This window comes from Atta colombica, unplaced genomic scaffold (genome assembly GCF_001594045.1).
Source record: "Atta colombica isolate Treedump-2 unplaced genomic scaffold, Acol1.0 scaffold107, whole genome shotgun sequence".
NCBI classification, from domain to species: Eukaryota; Metazoa; Arthropoda; class Insecta; order Hymenoptera; family Formicidae; genus Atta; species Atta colombica.
Genome location: NW_017259192.1, coordinates 4,636,862 through 4,655,434, shown reverse-complemented (window position 1 = coordinate 4,655,434; position 18,573 = coordinate 4,636,862). Strand labels below are relative to the sequence as shown.

General features: G+C 39.9%; 2 protein-coding genes across 2 annotated transcripts in view; one reads left to right on the top strand and one right to left on the bottom strand.

Annotated features, from left to right (window-relative positions):
* LOC108692839 (autophagy-related protein 16-1) overlaps positions 1–18,573 on the bottom strand; it is a 389,033-nt gene that overhangs the window by 190,546 nt on the left and 179,914 nt on the right. The window lies entirely within an intron of this gene.
* LOC108692828 overlaps positions 1–18,573 on the top strand; it is a 174,768-nt gene that overhangs the window by 148,338 nt on the left and 7,857 nt on the right. The window contains exons 5-6 of the mRNA XM_018201335.1: positions 14,696–15,032; positions 16,738–17,403. Of these exons, the coding sequence (XP_018056824.1) occupies positions 14,696–15,032; positions 16,738–17,403 (1,003 nt within the window). The remainder of the gene's footprint in view (positions 1–14,695; positions 15,033–16,737; positions 17,404–18,573) is intronic.

The window sequence follows — 18,573 nt, the reverse complement described above, 5'->3', positions numbered from 1 at the left end:
TTCTCCTTTTTTTATATATATATATATATATATGAGCCTCTTATTTGCAATACATTGACGAATTAATTTGCAATCATAACAAATCGATCGGTTTTTACACTAGTTAATTTTTTTAACAAATACTACATTTGCTTTCCCTTGATTTGTTCCTATAACAAAATCATTTCTCTCAGTGAACAATTTGAATAAAAACGACGAAAAGATAAAAACTCTCGACACCCCGCGTATCCTCGCTTATTAGATGTAAAATTATCATGCACATAAAATGATCTCGTACCCGATTATTTCAGATACAGGAAGCTAATATCCAACGCAATCATCGTGCGTGTTCAATGTCTATTAGCGCGTCGCTGAGATAATTGTTGCCTATTTGATGTTTTTCCTTCCTCGACTCGCTTTAACTCGATCCAATGTCGCGGAGAAAAGTTATTCCAGGCCGCGAGCAAATACAGGATATCCAAGATATACTGCGAGAACTCTCTGAGAGGGCCATAAATCACTCACGTGCACTCTCGGACTCATATACTTACTTTCAACCAATGAAAGCGGGATAATAAGATTAATGCATGACGTGTGCAGGCGAAGCTAGGACAAAGGTAATTTAAGGATGAATGGTTTGCTAAAAAGTTCGGGAAATGCATGCATTGCCTAAGGGATTTCTCACATAATTTTATCATGAAGTGTATTCCTCGTCTTTTTGGATTGTACAATACAACATATGATGCGTGTAACGAGAATCGCGAAAGTTTTAAAATCTTTAACATCAGTTGATAATTGGAAAAGGAATCGGAAAAAGAATTGTTCATGACGACTTCAATCGATCCTAAGTAAGTTGTTTTTGCCAGTGTGACCGAATCTGCGGTTCGTAGCAATGAGAAAGAGCACCTCGTTAGTCTCAAATCGGTCAACCGACCATTGAATCTAGCAAAGAGACGGAGTCTCAAATTCTGCAACAGACATCGACTTTTCAAGCGCTCATGCGGAATCCTTCCTCTTCATGTGTGAGCGTCACAAAGGAGAGCCACAGTGGTTGCAAAGAGGATGGCTGATCGTTAGACGGTGTGCTTCCGAATGGCGTCGAAGAAGCGGCGGGAAAAGAAGGAAGAGAGAAAAAGACGAGGCAATCAGAAAAAGATGAAGGAGCCGAAAGGAGGAGAAAAAAAGCAAAGGGAATACCACGTCGATGTCGATGTGGATGATTGCACCGTAATCGGGTCTCCTACTCCTCTCTATTCCCTTCATCTCACGTTACAATCCTCAAGGAATCGTTGTCATTCCACTCGTGGTTCTTATCACTTTAACATACGGCCGCAGAAACGCTACAGCGAAGGAGGTAACACGTTGTTACTACGCGTACGCCGAATAACGGCGCATCCCACGATATTGCCTCGACCGCAAGAGCTATTAAAATGTAAATTGACCAGCGTTCGTTTGACTAAACAGTCATTAGAGACTCCCTCGCACGGGTTACATTGTTGCAGTAGCGATTACTATGTACACTCCACTTCCTGCCCTGAAATTTCTCTGCTGCAGGATCCGATATTCGGGATGTAAACCTCAACGCACTTATATGGAATAATCGCGTCATTATCTCATATAATCCAACCAAAGATCTCTTGTTACTTTTGACAGAAATCTTTTGATGCTCAATGCAATGTATTATACACACATGTACGATAAATATATCCGTGCGTAGCTCTTGAATAATATTCGCTCCAGCTCTCCTGCGTAATAGCAGCTACTTCCGTAGAAGCAGCCGACATCGTAGATCTATCTCACCCGTAATATATTCGCGGATACCTTCCCTGAGCAATCCCGGCTCGTTCCTTTCGCGGACACAGGCGCGATATCTTTTATACGAATTATAGCAATTCAGCAAGGAGTAATGTTTTTCCATCATGTCTCGAGCATGCACAAGCGACTCGGACAATCGTAGACCCATGGCAGGAATTCATGCAACATTCATCCTTCGCGTCCACCGCGTTGCTTCCGCATCTATTGTCAGCACATATGTTAAAGCTGCGTTGGCTGCTCTTCTCCTTTCTCTTCGGCGTTATCTATTCGAAGACATCCGCGGGTGGTTACGTTTACGATGGAGCGAAAGACGAACGTCGGAAGGATTAAGTCGTCGTTGCATTCACGTATCATTAATCATGCGATAAGCGGGCATGCTAGAAAATCGTTAGTGGTCAGAAGAAGCTTCGGGTTTAGGCGTGGGCGTTACGATGCTATGTGCGATTTAAGACGCGCGGGGTTCAGATGAATTATTCGAATACCCGAGCATTAGTTCTGTCCAGAGTAAAATATCTTATTATTATGTTCCGTTTCTCTACGTATGTTCATCGTTAATAATAATTCAATATATCATAGATAGATTCACATGGTTTCTAATGCAATCTAAATTCTAGATAACTCTCTGCATAGAAATCGAATTTTTATGAAATGAATTATATGAAATGAATTATTAAACATTTATATTTCAAAGATATACTTCATCAGATTTCATCTTCTTTCATCCATCTCTCTATTTGTTACTGTGATGATATAAGAATTTTCTGAAAATGTTTTGCTGATGTATGAGTTTGTATGTTATGTGTTTAGGACGGAGATCGCTTACTTACGATCTCTTGGAAAGAGTTAAAGAATAAATTTTCTTTTGAGAAGAAATTACACCTGATCAGCTAACGTAAACTGACGGTTGCGCGGTCCTCATAATAAGGAAAGTTTAGCAGTAAACGATGACTAGAAACGATGAGGAGAAACGAGTTGAAGCAAGAGAGTCGGAAGGAGAAAGAGAGAGAAAGAGAGAGAAAGAGAGATTCAGAAAACAAAGAAGAAAAGAGTTAAGGAGAATAGGTTCGTTTTTGCTGATAAACGCTCTCCACGAACGTTAATTGCATTCCACGTGAATGCCCGCGATCGAGAGATTTGCCATGGTTGCCCGGCGGGGTTCGCCAAGGCATCGAAGAGCTTTGGTTGAAAGCATGGTATGTCTGGCTCTTGAAATTCCTCAGGAGGGTAAAATTATGCGGAATGGCCGCGCGACGATGCGGCGCCCTGTTACAGTGGTAGTAGTTGTGATTACCGATTCAGAAGATTTTCAAGTTCCTATCCCATCAGTTTCGTCGATATTCCAGCAGACACGAACGCTCGTTAATTAGCTGAAACACCTCGCTATCGCGTTCTTACGTTTAGTATTTCAATTACCGCTGCATCTATTGTATGTTGCGATAATCAAGAACGAAGGGATTTGTGCTTGATGGGCAATATTCTATGCGAGGCCCGTATAGCACTCGTCCCGTTAATCTACATTCTTTTCCTTTTTTTATTAGTCTCTGCAACACATATATAAATACATGAAATAGTTGCCCGCAGAGCGAAACGTAAACAAGCGCATTCGTTATAAACATAATGGGAAACAAAAATTATCATATGTACGATTATCATATTTAGTTCTGTGCTTTAACGGCATTAATTTGTTGCAAACATACTTCAAAGTGAGTCACGATTTTATAGAAATTTTTACTAAAAGCTATCGCGATGTTCTTGTGAAGATACAGCACAGCGCTGGCATATTTCTAAGAAATAACAAAAAAGGAAGGATTTCCTGTTATGTTTAAGCGCGCATTAACCTGTCCTTCTATGCTGTCTCTTAAGAATACATCAGAGAAAAGCTTTACCGAGAAGTAAACGACAATGAGTATTCACTACGTAACGATGTGGGTGCAGCTGCAGAAAAAGATACCTATTGCGCGCACAATGTAAGTTATATACAATAGATTTGCAGAATATACTAAATGATTTTACAAAAATAACTAGTATAAAGGTAGTATATAAAATACTTAAAAAAAAACAGATTATTATATTATGATATATATAATTAGATAATAATTATTATTAAATATAACTAAATCTGTTTCTACGAAACAAAGTTTTAATCAAGTTTTACGATAAGTGATTCAACATTACACCAAGATTATGATATTTGTGACTTCAGAAATCCTTCTTATATTTTTCTTTTTATATATTCCTTCTTATATATACAATATCTTTTATAACAGACACGCCGTAAAAATAGTGATATTCAAGCTCAGAGAGCGGCGAGAGGTATTTCACAGAGGATTTTCTTCAAACTGTGATTTACGAGCGTAAGGAATCAATGTCCATGAAATGGTCACTCCAGCGTATCTCCGATGCACCTTGAGCATACGAGGTGGTAGGTGCACTCAACGTGCACAACCGGCGGCAATCACAATCGCCCGTACTCATCTCGGCGGGTTGAAACCCCCGCTGTGGAGATATCACGCCACCCCCGTCGCAGATCCCACAGCTTCTGCAGCCGCTTGATGGCAGTGACAGCCTTCCAGGCAGCCGTTGCAATCGCACGGAGACCGCCACACACGATAGCAAACGTCGTGAACAACCGGTAGCCTCCTGCACGACGATCATTTAAACTCAACGAGCGGGAATCCAAGTAAATCATTCGAGCCGCATATATAGCTTATATATTTTCGCCCTCTTAAACCACATAAGCGTTGTACGTTTTTTTTTTTGAATACTCGATTTCTCGACAAGATATAGAATCAAGGTTACATCAAGGTACTATTTTATTTACTAAATCGAGCTACAGCTCGACGAACAGCTCACAGCAATGGTGAGCGCGGTAAAAGTCTTCCGGCTACAATTACCTCGACACGGAAATTCTCGACGAAAAGGGGGATGTTGCGTTGCGAAGTAGAAAAAAGTCAGAATACGAAAACACGGATACGCTTTTGGCGTTAGAGGCCGAGGCTAACAACCTAGCTCGTTTAAAACATGCTCGGGCGGCACAGGTTTGAAGGGACGTTTACTTTCGTAACTGGCGACATGCGAATCTCTGTCTCTCTCTCTCTCTCTCTCTTTTAACTCTTCGTCATTCCGCGCGACCTCACCCCACGTCGCGTCATTTTCCGTCACGGTTCGCACACATCGTCGGCAAAGGGATGTCGTTACCACGAGAGATAGGGACGCACATGCAACACGGAAGACCGACCATTAAATTATATCCCCCTGAGATTAGTGTGAGTACTCGGTATGTGTATAGGTGTTGCGCTTAACAGTATTTGCGACTGCGCTTTTGCCGACCGTGCAATTCTCGCATATATTCGCGCGCGCGGAACGACTTAGGGAGAATTACGACCAAGATAGCAATGAGAGAGATACGACTTTATATCGTCGTCGTACACGCGCGTCTTTCATACCTGTAGTTTCTATTTCTCTGCAGCACGATACGAATGGAGAAAGAATATCATTTGTTCTCGCTCGCTCGTCTCATTCTCTCATAATATCTGGTATCTTTACCTACGCGCATTTTTCGATAATAAAGTAATCCAGAATAGAAAATGGCAATTCATGCATTATAATATCGAAAGGAAACGATACAACGTACCCCTTTCAATTGATATATAGACGCCTTTAGGGAGACAAGTTGCTCACATTGATTACTCACATGAATCGACATTGTATATTAATAGCGACCTTGGCTATCAAACTGTCGTTAACAAGGACTGTTATGAGAGTTTCTAATAGGAAGGTATTCTGCGATAAGTATGAGACATGTCCCAAGTATTGCTCAGCACTTCTCTTTCTGCTCCACTTTATCTCTTCTCTGCGCGACAGCGACGATGGTGGTATTAACTCTTCTTACCTCCGACCCTCCTCTCTCATTCAATTCCTTCGTGTCTGCAGGTCGATTGTGCGATTTGCATATGCAAATAGCATGATATAAGTAATTAATTCGCAATCAGAGTGGCATTACCGTTTCGTTTATATATCGCGTAGATAGATACTGCAATTCATTAGTCGTAGCGATATTTATTAATTGGGACCGCGACCGTAGGTGGACATTCACGATTAAGAATTCTGTCCTCGCTATCGATTACCGCAATACGTCTCTCTCCGATACTAAGCTCGACTCGCCAATGCAACCAGCCGGTTTCCTTGTCTTTCGACATAAAACGTAGAGACTCAGCCACTAAATTAGTAGATAAATTAGCGGACGTCGTGTTTTTTGCTTTTATCGCAATGGATGGGTGTACGCGACTAGGATTCTGAATTTAGTATTCCGAGAGAGAGAGAGAGAGAGAGAGAGAGAGAGAGAGAGAGAGAGAGAGAGAGAGAGAGAAAGAGAGCTCTGTAACATCTCCCGCGGGGAAAAAAGCTCATGGACCGCCGCGCGATCGAATTTACGACAAAACGCGTCGGTCTCGTGGTTTAATCGTCTCACTAGAAAAGCAAGCACCAACGCTTACTACGAAACTCATGAAATAGCACCTGTTACATCCCCTTTGTTGATCGACCGCGGTGGCAGCTGGGCCTGCCGACACTCCGCACATTAACTTTATCGAAATTACATCATGCACCACTATATACACGGGCAAATCTCGGCGCCAAGTCAACAGTGCGAGTTCGTCAACGTGCGTGTGTATGAGTGTATATTGTGGAAACGTTTATTTGGTGAATACATCTTATGGCGCCCACCTTCACGTTTCCCAATCTCCAATAGAACAAGTTTCTCCGTCTACCATCAACGGTAAGCCGACCATTCCATTCTTAGGTATATCGAGATTTCTCCGAAACTCCTCTGTCGAAAATACAAAGGCGCTCTGCCATTATCGGGATTACCGCCAGTCTGAAATTTCGTTTCCGCTCGTCAGGGACTAACTGCGTCAACCTGAGACAATACTCGATTCGATCGTGTTTACGTTTCCTAGCAAACAAGTTTACTTCAGAAAACGGCGAGATGGAGCGCTTCAGATGGAGTCTGTTGGTGGAAAACAGAGAAATATTGGATACCAAGCTTTATATTATTACAATGTTCATAAGATGATTTTAATTCGGATTTAAACGTTGCTGAATATATAATCGTTATATACTGTAAATAAAAAAGAGATGTATACACAGAATATAAAGTAATTCGAACAGAACAAAAAGTGAACACAATATACACGTTACGATTACTCTTCTCATGTTGTGAAGCCCGTAAATCATTCGTAGGAGACAATCTGTTTCTACGGCAATCAAATTATTTAATCATACCGCGAATAACGTTCCCGAACGTCATTGTAACTTCCATTATTTCATTGCAGTAATAATAATCTTCTATTACCAACATTGTAGACGTCGCGTAGCTTTGCATCACGTCGAGGGAAATGGAAATCCTCATAACCAAGTAACTTTTTAATATTGTACGGTATTATATTTCCCGACGGAGTTAAAACGCTCTTTCTATAAAAGGAAAAATATTTCTCGGGATATGTATATGTGCTTGGTTGAATAAAAGAAAACAAAAACTATATGCGTGCATATTTGTTGGCAACAGAATGGTTCATTTAATTTCGCGTATTTACTTCTTCGCCAATGACGTTCTAACGACGTGCCGCAATCTGTGAAAGCCGCGCAATCGCGACGACAGTTTGAGAAAGCGTGCGGCGACGTAAACGATGTCTCGTTTTGCTCCGATGGATAACTCTTCGACGAGCGAGTTCCGGTACTTTTTCTGTCTCCCTTTTTCTGTCTTTCTCTCTTTTCAACCCCATACGTCTATCGCCACGCCATCGGAGAACAGAGAGAAAGAGAGAAAGAGAGAGAGAGAAAGGAGAGGGAAAAGATAAAGAAAAGAAACGAAAGGGCTGCGCGAAGATTGAGAAAAGCGAAAAAGAAGAAGATAGACGATCATAGAGGGAATCGTGAGAGTGGGAAAGTGCGATATCGGTCGAGCACATCGAGAGTAAACGGACGGCTACTCGTGGTGGTGCACTTTGTCGAAGAAGGGTTGGTGAGGAGGGGGGGGAGACATGGTTGGCAGTGTGGGTTATGTATTGGCACATGTATGTAATTGTGGCCATTTGTCGAGAAAGTGAGAGGCCGGAGGGAACCAGGATGGTGAATGGAGAGAGGCGATCATAAGGGTGAAGACGAGGAACAGCGACGAAAGAGAGAGAGAGAGAGAGAGAGAGAGAGAGAGAGAGAGAGAATTTCGAATTGTGGAGAGGACGACGTCTCGCCTTGCAGTCGCGGCTGAACGTGCAATGCATCACGGGATTGCGTAGGCGACGTATATCTCCAAGTGATAGTAAACGGAGGCAGAGTACAGGGTGGCAGACCGAGATTCGCCTCGGCAACTACCTAAATGCTTGCCGAAATCTTCTCACCCTCTTGGAGTAGTTACCTATCTGTCCACTTGCTTTTCCCCCCTGTTCCTTCTTCGTATTAAGCTCTTATCTTTCATTAGACAGACATCAGTCTCTCACTCTAATTTTAATCATGAAGAATAAATAAATCTGTTTAAGCATTTTCTCGTTATACGATAAATGAAATGAAATATGATAAACATAGGCGATTTTCACGTGGAAATCGTATAGAATTATGTGCGGTCATTAGCATTTGGCATTATGAAAATCACATTCACTGGTAATTTACATCGCAATCAAGGTATTACGAAGCTCTCTCTCTTTCTCTCTCTCTTTCTCTCTCTTTTTCTCTCTCTCTCTGTCTCTCTTTCAATGGATAAATGTTATTATTAATGGTGTTACTATTAATAGTGTAATAATCTGCATTAATCATTCAATAATCTAGATCAAAGTAATTGCGAGGTAATTAAACGTAAAAATTCATTAGATATAAATATTACTTCGTTTCCTCTTAATAAATGTTTAAAAAAACTCTGTGATGCGTGTAATTTACATTATAAAGATTTTTATGTATAATTATTTTGTATGTATAATTGTTATTCTTATGTATAATTGTTCTGATATATCATTGTTGTATTAAACGACATACAAACAGCTGTCATAAAAAATATTCTCCGAGATTCCTTGCTCGATCGCGCATACAATTTGCGTTATAAAACGCCGCCGTACGCGAGTATCTCGTTGATGTATGTTTATGAATAATACACAGGATTTCCCTCCAATGTTTCGTATACACAATATAAAGCTGATTAGTTCGTTCCGAGAGCACGAGGCTAAATAATGTTGCCAGATATGACCCTGCCGCGACGGCGTGCACGAAGCGTGCATGAATTGCCGCGGTGGTTTTTACGCAACGATCATTAATATCGTCGCTTATCCGAGTCTGGTGGGATTACCCACCGGCGTTGCGGGTCAACGGGCCAGGGCAGAACGAGCAGTCACAAAAGAGTAATGCAAATTAGCTCGGTTTTTTTATTAGCCGCTAATACTTCGTGTATGTCATACGCGACACGACACGCCCAAATGCCGCGCATAATACATTTCGTTATCGGATATTGCATATTCCGCCAACGGATTTTGTGCAGCTTCCTCCTTCACTCATTACCGCTGACCATGGCCACTAAATCGATTTAAGTTTTACAGCTCAACTCGAAGCATCGCTATGTAGAATATTATAGAACTCCTTTCATTTAATTTGATTTTTTTCAATATATTTGCAAGCTTTGTTTTTAATATTTTTTTCTACTATTCTTTAAATTAAGTTTCAAATTATAATTTTATTCTGAAACAAAATTAAACTTGTTTTACACCTTATTATATGTTACAATATATGTTTTTTTATAATTTTATTTCGGCACAAAATTATTTTGTTACATTGATGTTTTATTTTGTAAAAAATAGAAATCTATTGGACAAGATTGGACAAAAAACGACGATGAAAAAATTTAACTTTTTGTCCAGTAGATCGACATTAACGATGCAATCAAAATAGCTTCAGCGTAGTTCTCTGTCAGTCGATGTTCATTCGATGAGTTAAAAAAACAGCATTTGCGCTCGTATCAGTCGGGCGAAAAGCTTCGACTCCTCTCGCAAAGGACAGAAATTGTTTTTACGATTGACGTCTTTCAATATAGGGGGTATGTATACATATGTACTGCTCCCTTTCTCTTTCTCTTCAGGGATTCCCTCTTCGGTTATCTTCGCAACTGAGGTTTCCACGACAGACGCGCGAACGAAGAATAATTTGAGATTCATCGAAATGCAGCGGGGCGAATCGCTTGTAATTCTTTTCCACCATCATCAACGACGCCGTACTTTTCGTCTCGCCCCTTTCGCATTGACTCGATCTGGCTTGTCTTTTTTTGTCTCACCATTTGTTCAGAATAGTACAGCGTAGAAGTGCGGAAAGAGAATTACGATAGAGCGACAATACGGAGATAGGAGAGTGTCAGGGATAGGAAAAAGAGAGGGAATCGAAGAGAAAAGAGACGAACGGAATGTCGTCCCGTCGCAGTTAACTTCGCATTTAACATCTGCCTGGAAGGTTAAAATTTCCCTCGAGGTTTACTCTAAGTTGTACGAGACGAGCGTTGGATATCTTTTGTCTTGAATCGAGGAAAGAAAATCAGAAAAGGCTTTATCGTTGCGCAATAGACTTTCAGCTTACTCTCGTATCTTTCCTTGTCTCATGCCGAGATACCAAATCTTCAGCCGGCTTGTTCTGTCGCAGATAACAGGAAATTCCAGTCATGAAACAGAGAAAGGCATGTCGAATACTGTAGATTCTTTATAATATATTCTCGCCTAACAAGATTTCTTTCTTTTAACAAAAATTTTCAAGCATCAATTTTTTTTTTATTCAGAAATTATTAGAAGTTCCTTCGTGAATTCAATCATAAATAATATCTTTATTTAATTTCAACTGAATATTTTAATCTCTGCGTCAGTTCATAGAAATATAATAATTCAATGTCAATTTATTCATTTCAATACAGAAATTTAATTGAATTTCTTACTAAAAAAAATCAACCTTAAATTGGTCAGACAAACGATAGACACATGCGACGAACGATGAGATCATGCTATGATAACGTGCTTTTACCCTTTTGTCCATTAATTATTTACCACTGGAGATACCGGCTTGCTTATCTGAACTAAACTTTGAGGGGTCCGGACTTTAGTGGCCGTATCTCCTCGTGTTTCTCTCTAAGTAGAGGGCTCTCGACGATAATGCCAAGAAGTTAGCTTGACGATATACGGCGAGCAAAATGTTTTACGAAACAAGAACGTTCCTCTTTGGCTACATCATAAGTATACCATAGCCATTCTAAAAGTATCCTCCATCAATTGTGAAATCGATGCGTGGTGAACCGAGATACTTCCATCAACAAATTTTCACAAATAGCATAACTTGTCTCTTTACTTGCCTTACAAGGAAAAAGTGAATTGGCTTTAAATATGTAATGTTCTCTCTCTCTCTCTCTCTCTCTCTCTCTCTCTCTCTCTCTCTCTCTCTCCCCCTCTCTCTTTCTTTGTACATTATTCATTGCGGACAATAAATTTTGTTGCTCTATATAAACGTAATATGATCATTATAATGTCACTTGTCCGCAAAACAGACATATTTCACAATATAACATATCCATTATAAAATGATAAAATGATAAAAATTTAAATCTTTCATCACAATTATTTTTATATTTATGTTTGAACAATTCAAGATAATTATTGGATTTTAATAATTATTGGAATTCTAAATAATTATCGTTTCTTTTATCCTAATAATTTCTGTAATTAATAGCACAGGATAAACTTTACAAAATACACTTGAAAAACTGCGTGGTATATTGTAGCTTTTAGTTTTGCAAGAATGATTGGCATACTCCATCATCGTTAGCGACACTACCGTGTTCGTTACAACTTACTGCAACTCGTTAGCTACGATTTCAACGTTGTTTTTATAATATCTAGTATATTTCCAACTGCGATCTTTCTTACACCATTGCGGCAATGAGCTTTGAAGCGAGCCTTTCTTAATAGTTTTTGCGCGTTAACGATAATGAGACGCTGTTTCCAACGTGGCGTGATTCGATATCTTCATCAAGAGCGCAGAAATCTTTCGGAGCGCGTATATAATCAACGAGATGCAATCAGTGAATGGATTAAAAATAATTTTGCAATAAAATGATTGTATGAATTTGCATATAAAATGAATAATAAACAACGTATTGCATTGGTGAGGTGACGAAGGATGAGGAGAGGTGTGCACCATCGGACAATTATTGTATTTGAATCACGAACAATTGAATCGAAACTTGTTGATTTAACGAGCAAACATTCATCCACATACACATATGTTTGATGTACCAGCGCCATGAAACAAAGCTAGCTGACGCATTTTTTCGTGGCCCATTCATTTCGCATCGTCGATTTTACTGTGTATTGTCGCGGTGTTGTGGCGCACAATGCTCATATTCACACCTCCGATGATGGTCGGATTCACAATATGGCAAAGGTACGCGGAGGGATGGAATATGTAAAGATGAAGGACACATTGATAATCGAGGAAGGCTGCAGACAGGCGCCGCCGATTCGATTATATTCTCGGCCGAGCCTCGGGGTTTATCGCGCCCGATCGCATAAGGCCGCGGTGATTTTTCGACTTCGTCTCCGCTCGGCGAAACCCTCGGGGAATATTGAAATCATAACGTGGCACCCATGAATATTATTCAGGTCTTAAGGCAATATAATCCGAAATCGATGGAGCGACGTGGAATAAATTTGGTGCTCTCTCTCTCCCTCTCCCTCTCTCTCTCTCTCCCCCCCCCCTCTCTCTCTCTCTCTCTCTCTCTCTCTCTCTCTCTCTCTGCCAGTCCGGATGGCAGTCCGTGGACAAACTTTGGTTCGATGATGATGCCAAGCATGCACCTGAACATATTGGAAACTTCTTTTTGAGACTGTTTTCCATCCCCGTTTAGTTTTTCCAATCTTTTCTTCTGGAAGAAGAAAAGGATGATAATGACTTCGATGTTTCGGATTATCTGAAGAATGTTGCACTGGGGGGAATAATCTAATCCTGGATTATAGAACAGCCAGATACAAAAGATCAGAGCCCCAATTTTATCCGGATTCTCGTTTTGAAAGTATGTCGAACACGCGTTCGTACATGTTACGTCGAGCAGACGCGAATGAACGAAGGAAATTGCGGTTCCGGTAAGAATACGATCGCATATGTTATAATGAACGCTGCGTTAAATACGTCTATCTTATATCTTCACGCTACTCCGTCGATTTGCAAAATTATAGGTTTAGGAATACAGGAATGTAATTAGTCATGCGATTCGAGACTTCTTGTTCAAAAAAAGTAATGGCTTATTTCATTAAAATTAAATTACAAGCTTATGCTTATTCTAATCATTGTATAATTCTTTATGATTTAACTTCTGGGCATTACATGACAAGCACAGAGTCATATTTTATAACAGTTAGGCTAATATTAAGTTACGTTAGGTGCGCGTAAGATGTTGCGTTCTTAAAGTCATAAGTCATAAATCAACCATCCGTATGAAACGTCCCGTTATTACGACCGAGCTCTACTGACTACTGTGAATTCAAGAAAAATCGTGATATGATGAATATATAGAGAAAAAAATCAAAATGTATGATAAAATATTCTGTTGACTGAACTCTACGTACCGTAGGCAATAAAATACTATCAGTTTTTACTGATATCTACGAAGTCAAAAACAAATATTTACAGGACAATATTGTATGGTGTCTGTTATCAGTGTATACATATGTATACATATGCAATGCAGGTTTGAGATAAATATTTTGACACGAATGTAATTCTGCCATTTTCATGATTTAGATCTTCTAATGTATGAAACTTCTACCGATTTTCAAAGTTGATAAATAAGTCCATGTTGTTCAGGGAAAGAATTTATTCGCAAACGTGTCTCTTTCGGACATGAACTTTTACGTTTCAGGAATCACTTTGCTGTAGAGTGTAGTCTAATCAAGATAAATTATCAGAAAACGTTAACCAATTCGTGTAATTCAATTAAATAGGAATTTCACAGATTCAAGTGCCAATCGATCATGGACGTGAATGTATCGCGTACCGTTTATATAGCGCTTGAAACGTTAATGTAAACGTCACTCCATCATCCAGATGTCCATAATTATGGATGAGTAGACGTACGATTTGTCGGGGGCTGCTATTCAAGCCGTTAGATCGTGTGCAGCGTTAAGATAAAATTTCATAAAACGTTGGGAGAGTTATTATCTTCCGTATCTTCCGTTTCGACACGCCAGGCATTCGATATCCCCGGTGCAGCATGCAGTAGGCGTAGAAGAGAGAAATGAGAATGGGCCGAGAATATGACACTCCCTCTCAAAGGCTAGCATTAGTAAATTAACGTTTTTTTAATTGTAATCCTCGCTCAGCTCCGTTTAGTTTTATTAACTATGCATTATTACGATGCAATAAAACGCTGCAGGAAGCAATTATTCTCTAGTGGACGCGGATTTTGTGTAGCCGCGTGTCTCCGCTAGAAATAAAATCCGTGACTCAGATTCGTTCGTGCATGAATGTTTCCTTTATAACTTCCTTTGCGGGATTAGCGCGAGACCGATGATGACCGAGGGACAACCGATAGCACGTGCGTCCTCCTCGTATGTTTTTACCGCGAGACTATGAGAGACTATATTTTCCTCTTCGTTTTTTTAATCTTACGGATGTCGTGCGTTTAACATTAAACTTTAATGGCTATAGGCAATATACACATATCATATTTATGAGGATAGTTTATACTCGAAGACGCTTAATTGCTTCGAAATAATATAATGTAATCATTAGTTCCTTATAATACAAATTGCATTTGAAATCGTCGTAGATAAGAAACTAATTGATGATAAGCTATACAAATCGTTTATAAAATTTTTTTTTATTTGAATTTCAGATCCGCTAATTATATCAATGCTACCAAGCAGTGTGAACTTTCGGATATGGACAGGCTGACGGTTGCGGGCTCGAACGCCTTCCAGGCAGCGAAGAGTGTGGATTATTTGGAAAACCATTGCGTGGAAGAGCCAGTGAAACTTTGCGAATTTAAGAAATTAACCGGCCGTATATTAAAGACCGTGGACTCTGTCTATCAAGATGTCAGCACGTCCGATGAATGCCGCGAATTGTGTCTGAATTCGCCATTCCGTTGCCATTCTTATGATTACGGTGACACCGGTGATATGGTCTGCCGTCTTAGTCATCATTCCCGTGCCACTCTTTCTGACATTCAGGTAAGAAAAATTCGAGCGAACAAAAATTCTTATTTTTAATGTCACGCGAATAATATCGCGACCGCGAATGAAATTGCAAATTTAAATTTATGAGGAAAACTTTTACGAATTAAATTTCGCGAAGCAATTGAGATTGTTGCTATGCGAGAAATGGACATTGCTCGTGTTCCAATTTACTTGCTGAGCTTGCCGTATGCAGTTTAATTCATCGGGAGTGTTTAAAATAGAGTCCCGTGTAGCTTTGCGACCAACGTGTTGTTTTGCTCACCGCATCGCAGTGCGGATTCTTGAAAGGGCCAGTGGGGATTTTCTATAAATACGATTACGTTCCACACATGCAAACCAGGTTGAACAATCCGCCGAGGGCGCATTCGTGGAAAATCGAGTTTCCATTGCAGACGCTTTCCCTATCGAACTTTTGGGTAACACTTGAGTTCAGCCGAATGTGAATCGCGCTTGGTATCCCGAAGGGAAAATCAAAAGAAAAATTTAGCGACCACCAATTCGTCGGGTATCCGATTATCTACGCCTTTTTACACTCCATTATAAATACGGGGACAAACACTAATACCAGAACATTAAACAATTCTTCATACGAATAATTATTGTAGTGGAATATTTAAACAGCGTTAAGCGAATCGGAATATCATTTTGACGTCACAGTACGGATAACCATACGGGTTTCATGCACAATCATTCACTCGGAGATGAGCAAATAATACATATAATGGGAAGATAATCGTATGCGTGGGATCCGTGACGGGTTCCATGGGTGGTTATGCAAGCACATCAGCGGCATCTCCACAAATATACAAATTATTAACTGTGGAGATAGCGCGAAACGTCAAGAGTATTTATCAGTGTAATATTCGCGATTAATTTGTTCATCGAAGAGGACCATCGAGCCTCGAACGAGAAGCGATAAATACCGCCATATAAAGGGATTTCAAATAATTCTTTAAAAGTGACAAATGCGTGAATCAGAGCGGATTATCATTCTAGGTATAAATGAAAATGTACGCGTACACGTCGTATGCATATATCATTGATAATTATTGGTTTTTGATGTATTGTATCAAATAAATTGGAACATGACGCTTTAGATGTGGAGAATAAAGAACATGGTTAATTATTTCGATAAATAAAATTATATATCATATTTCACGTAATATATTACAGAGAAAATGAAAATCACTTCAAATAAAATACGAATTCTTTTTAGATAGACGGAAACAATTTTATTTTAAAATGCTGTGAATGCTTTTTTTGTGTAAATTACGAATTTCATACGTTCCTAGCCTAGGTGTACGTGTTATCGAATATAATATAATTGTTATGCGAACTATATCACTAAAGATTCAATGTACAGTATGTTGTAGTGAAATTTCGATATACACTTTCCGTTCGTTGTTCGATTCTCGTCATAAATTCTCTGGAAGTTTTTGTGTAAGCCCGATACAAGCTATCAAAATCTCCCAACCATGATGAAGCGAGCAAAATAGAAGATTGATCAATAAATCGCGGGGTAGCTTCGCGAAGTTTAATTGCGAAATATCCGTGCTTTGCGTATTTTGGAATTTATCACTGCCATCCGCTATAATTCCTTTAAATTAATACCGCGACAAATCGCATTAACGCGATATGCATCGAATAGTACACGATAGGGAGCGATGAATAACGGCCCGAAAACAAACGATAATTTCAGGAACCGTATCTCGATGTACCGGAAGCGGCCACGTACGAACTGAGCTCCTGTTATAATGTGACCATCGATTGTCGCGCTGGCGATATGGTGACCAGAATTCAGACCAGTAAGCTCTTTTATGGTAAGGTGTACGCGAAGGGTTCACCCAACTCATGCGTGCAGGACGTCAAGGGTGCGCTCGAGTTTGAACTTCGCATGGCGTACGACGATCTCGAGTGTAACATAAGGCAGCAGGGTCTCGGCCGGTATTTGAACGATGTGATCATTCAACATCACGACACCATTGTCACCAGTTCCGATCTCGGACTGGCTGTGACTTGCCAGTATGACCTCACTAACAAGACCGTGTCGAATGAAGTTGATCTCGGCGTACACGGTGACATCACGCCTGCTCTGTCGGAGGAAGTGATCGTTGACTCGCCGAACGTCGCCATGAAGATTACCGATCGCAGTGGAAACGAGGCCATTCCATCGGCTGAAGTCGGCGATCCTTTGGCACTCAAATTCGAAATTCTCGATCCTCACAGTCCTTACGAAATTTTCGTTCGCGAGTTAGTCGCTATGGATGGTGTCGACTCTAGCGAGATTGTTTTGATTGATTCGGATGGCTGCCCCACTGACCATGTCATCATGGGACCACTCTACAAATCGGCTACCACTGGCAAGGTAAGTCCCAACATATCATATAATTTCTACATTTTTATAAAAGTCTTGTTCAATAAATTCATAAAAAAATTAACGGTAGAGAATCAAAAGATAAATTTAACAACAAGTAGTGCAAACAAATGAAAGTTTCCATCTCATGAATAATTATAATATATATCTTCTTTCTAATTTTACGTTAACAATAATTTCCCATCACTATGGTGACATAAGTCATAAGTCAAATAAACAAATTCGATACAAAGTAAATAATAAAGAGATATTTAGAAAAAAAATCACATATAAAACCGTATATACGCATAGTTTGAAAGTAATAGAAAATACAGATAAATGTCGATTCTAATTTAGCGATCGAACATGAGATACCCAGAGGACAAGATGATCAAGGTGATTGACGCCTTTAACATCGATGCTTATTGACGTGTATTTTGTGGGAACGCGCGCGTGCCTCGAAATACGCGCGGGTATAAAGTGACTAAGTGGGAAAAAGAGTGAGATGGAAGCAGACACGAGTCAACCGGCTAATCTGACTTCATGCTAATCAATCACCCAAACGGATTTTATGATGGGAAGCAATTTGCCCGGTCTGTAATAGGTCGCGTCGATGATGCGCCGCCGTCTTGGCGATGACGTGCCGTGACATGCCTGGCATGCGGGCGCATTGGTCTGGTAACGATCATTACTTTCCGTGTGTTCCACATAAGGGAGCATAAGATTATCTCCGATGCCGAGAGTAAGAGCTTAAAAGCGAGATTGGTTCGATCATCATCCTAAATAATTCGATTTTCACTCGTAATTTGTCAGACACATTGCATTGAAGTTTTTATGATTTTTATGAATTTAATAATTAAACACGCTTATCATATAAATTCTCACAATTTGCCTCATAGCATATGGAATAATAAAACAAGAAAAAAATATATAGATAAACTCGCAGATATGATTGAGAACTAACGTCTTTCATTCAAATGTATGAAGACGGATCATTAAATAATGAAATACCGTTGCGTTCAAAACGACCGAGCTCGTAGAACCACGATTATTACTTCCGCGTTTCCCGCATAAGGTAACATGGGAATTGACTTTGCGATCCCATTAGATCGCGAAAAAATAGTTTAATCCTCTACTCTTTCTCGCGCGATGCGTGAAGTATCGTGGGTGAGCTAGAGCGAA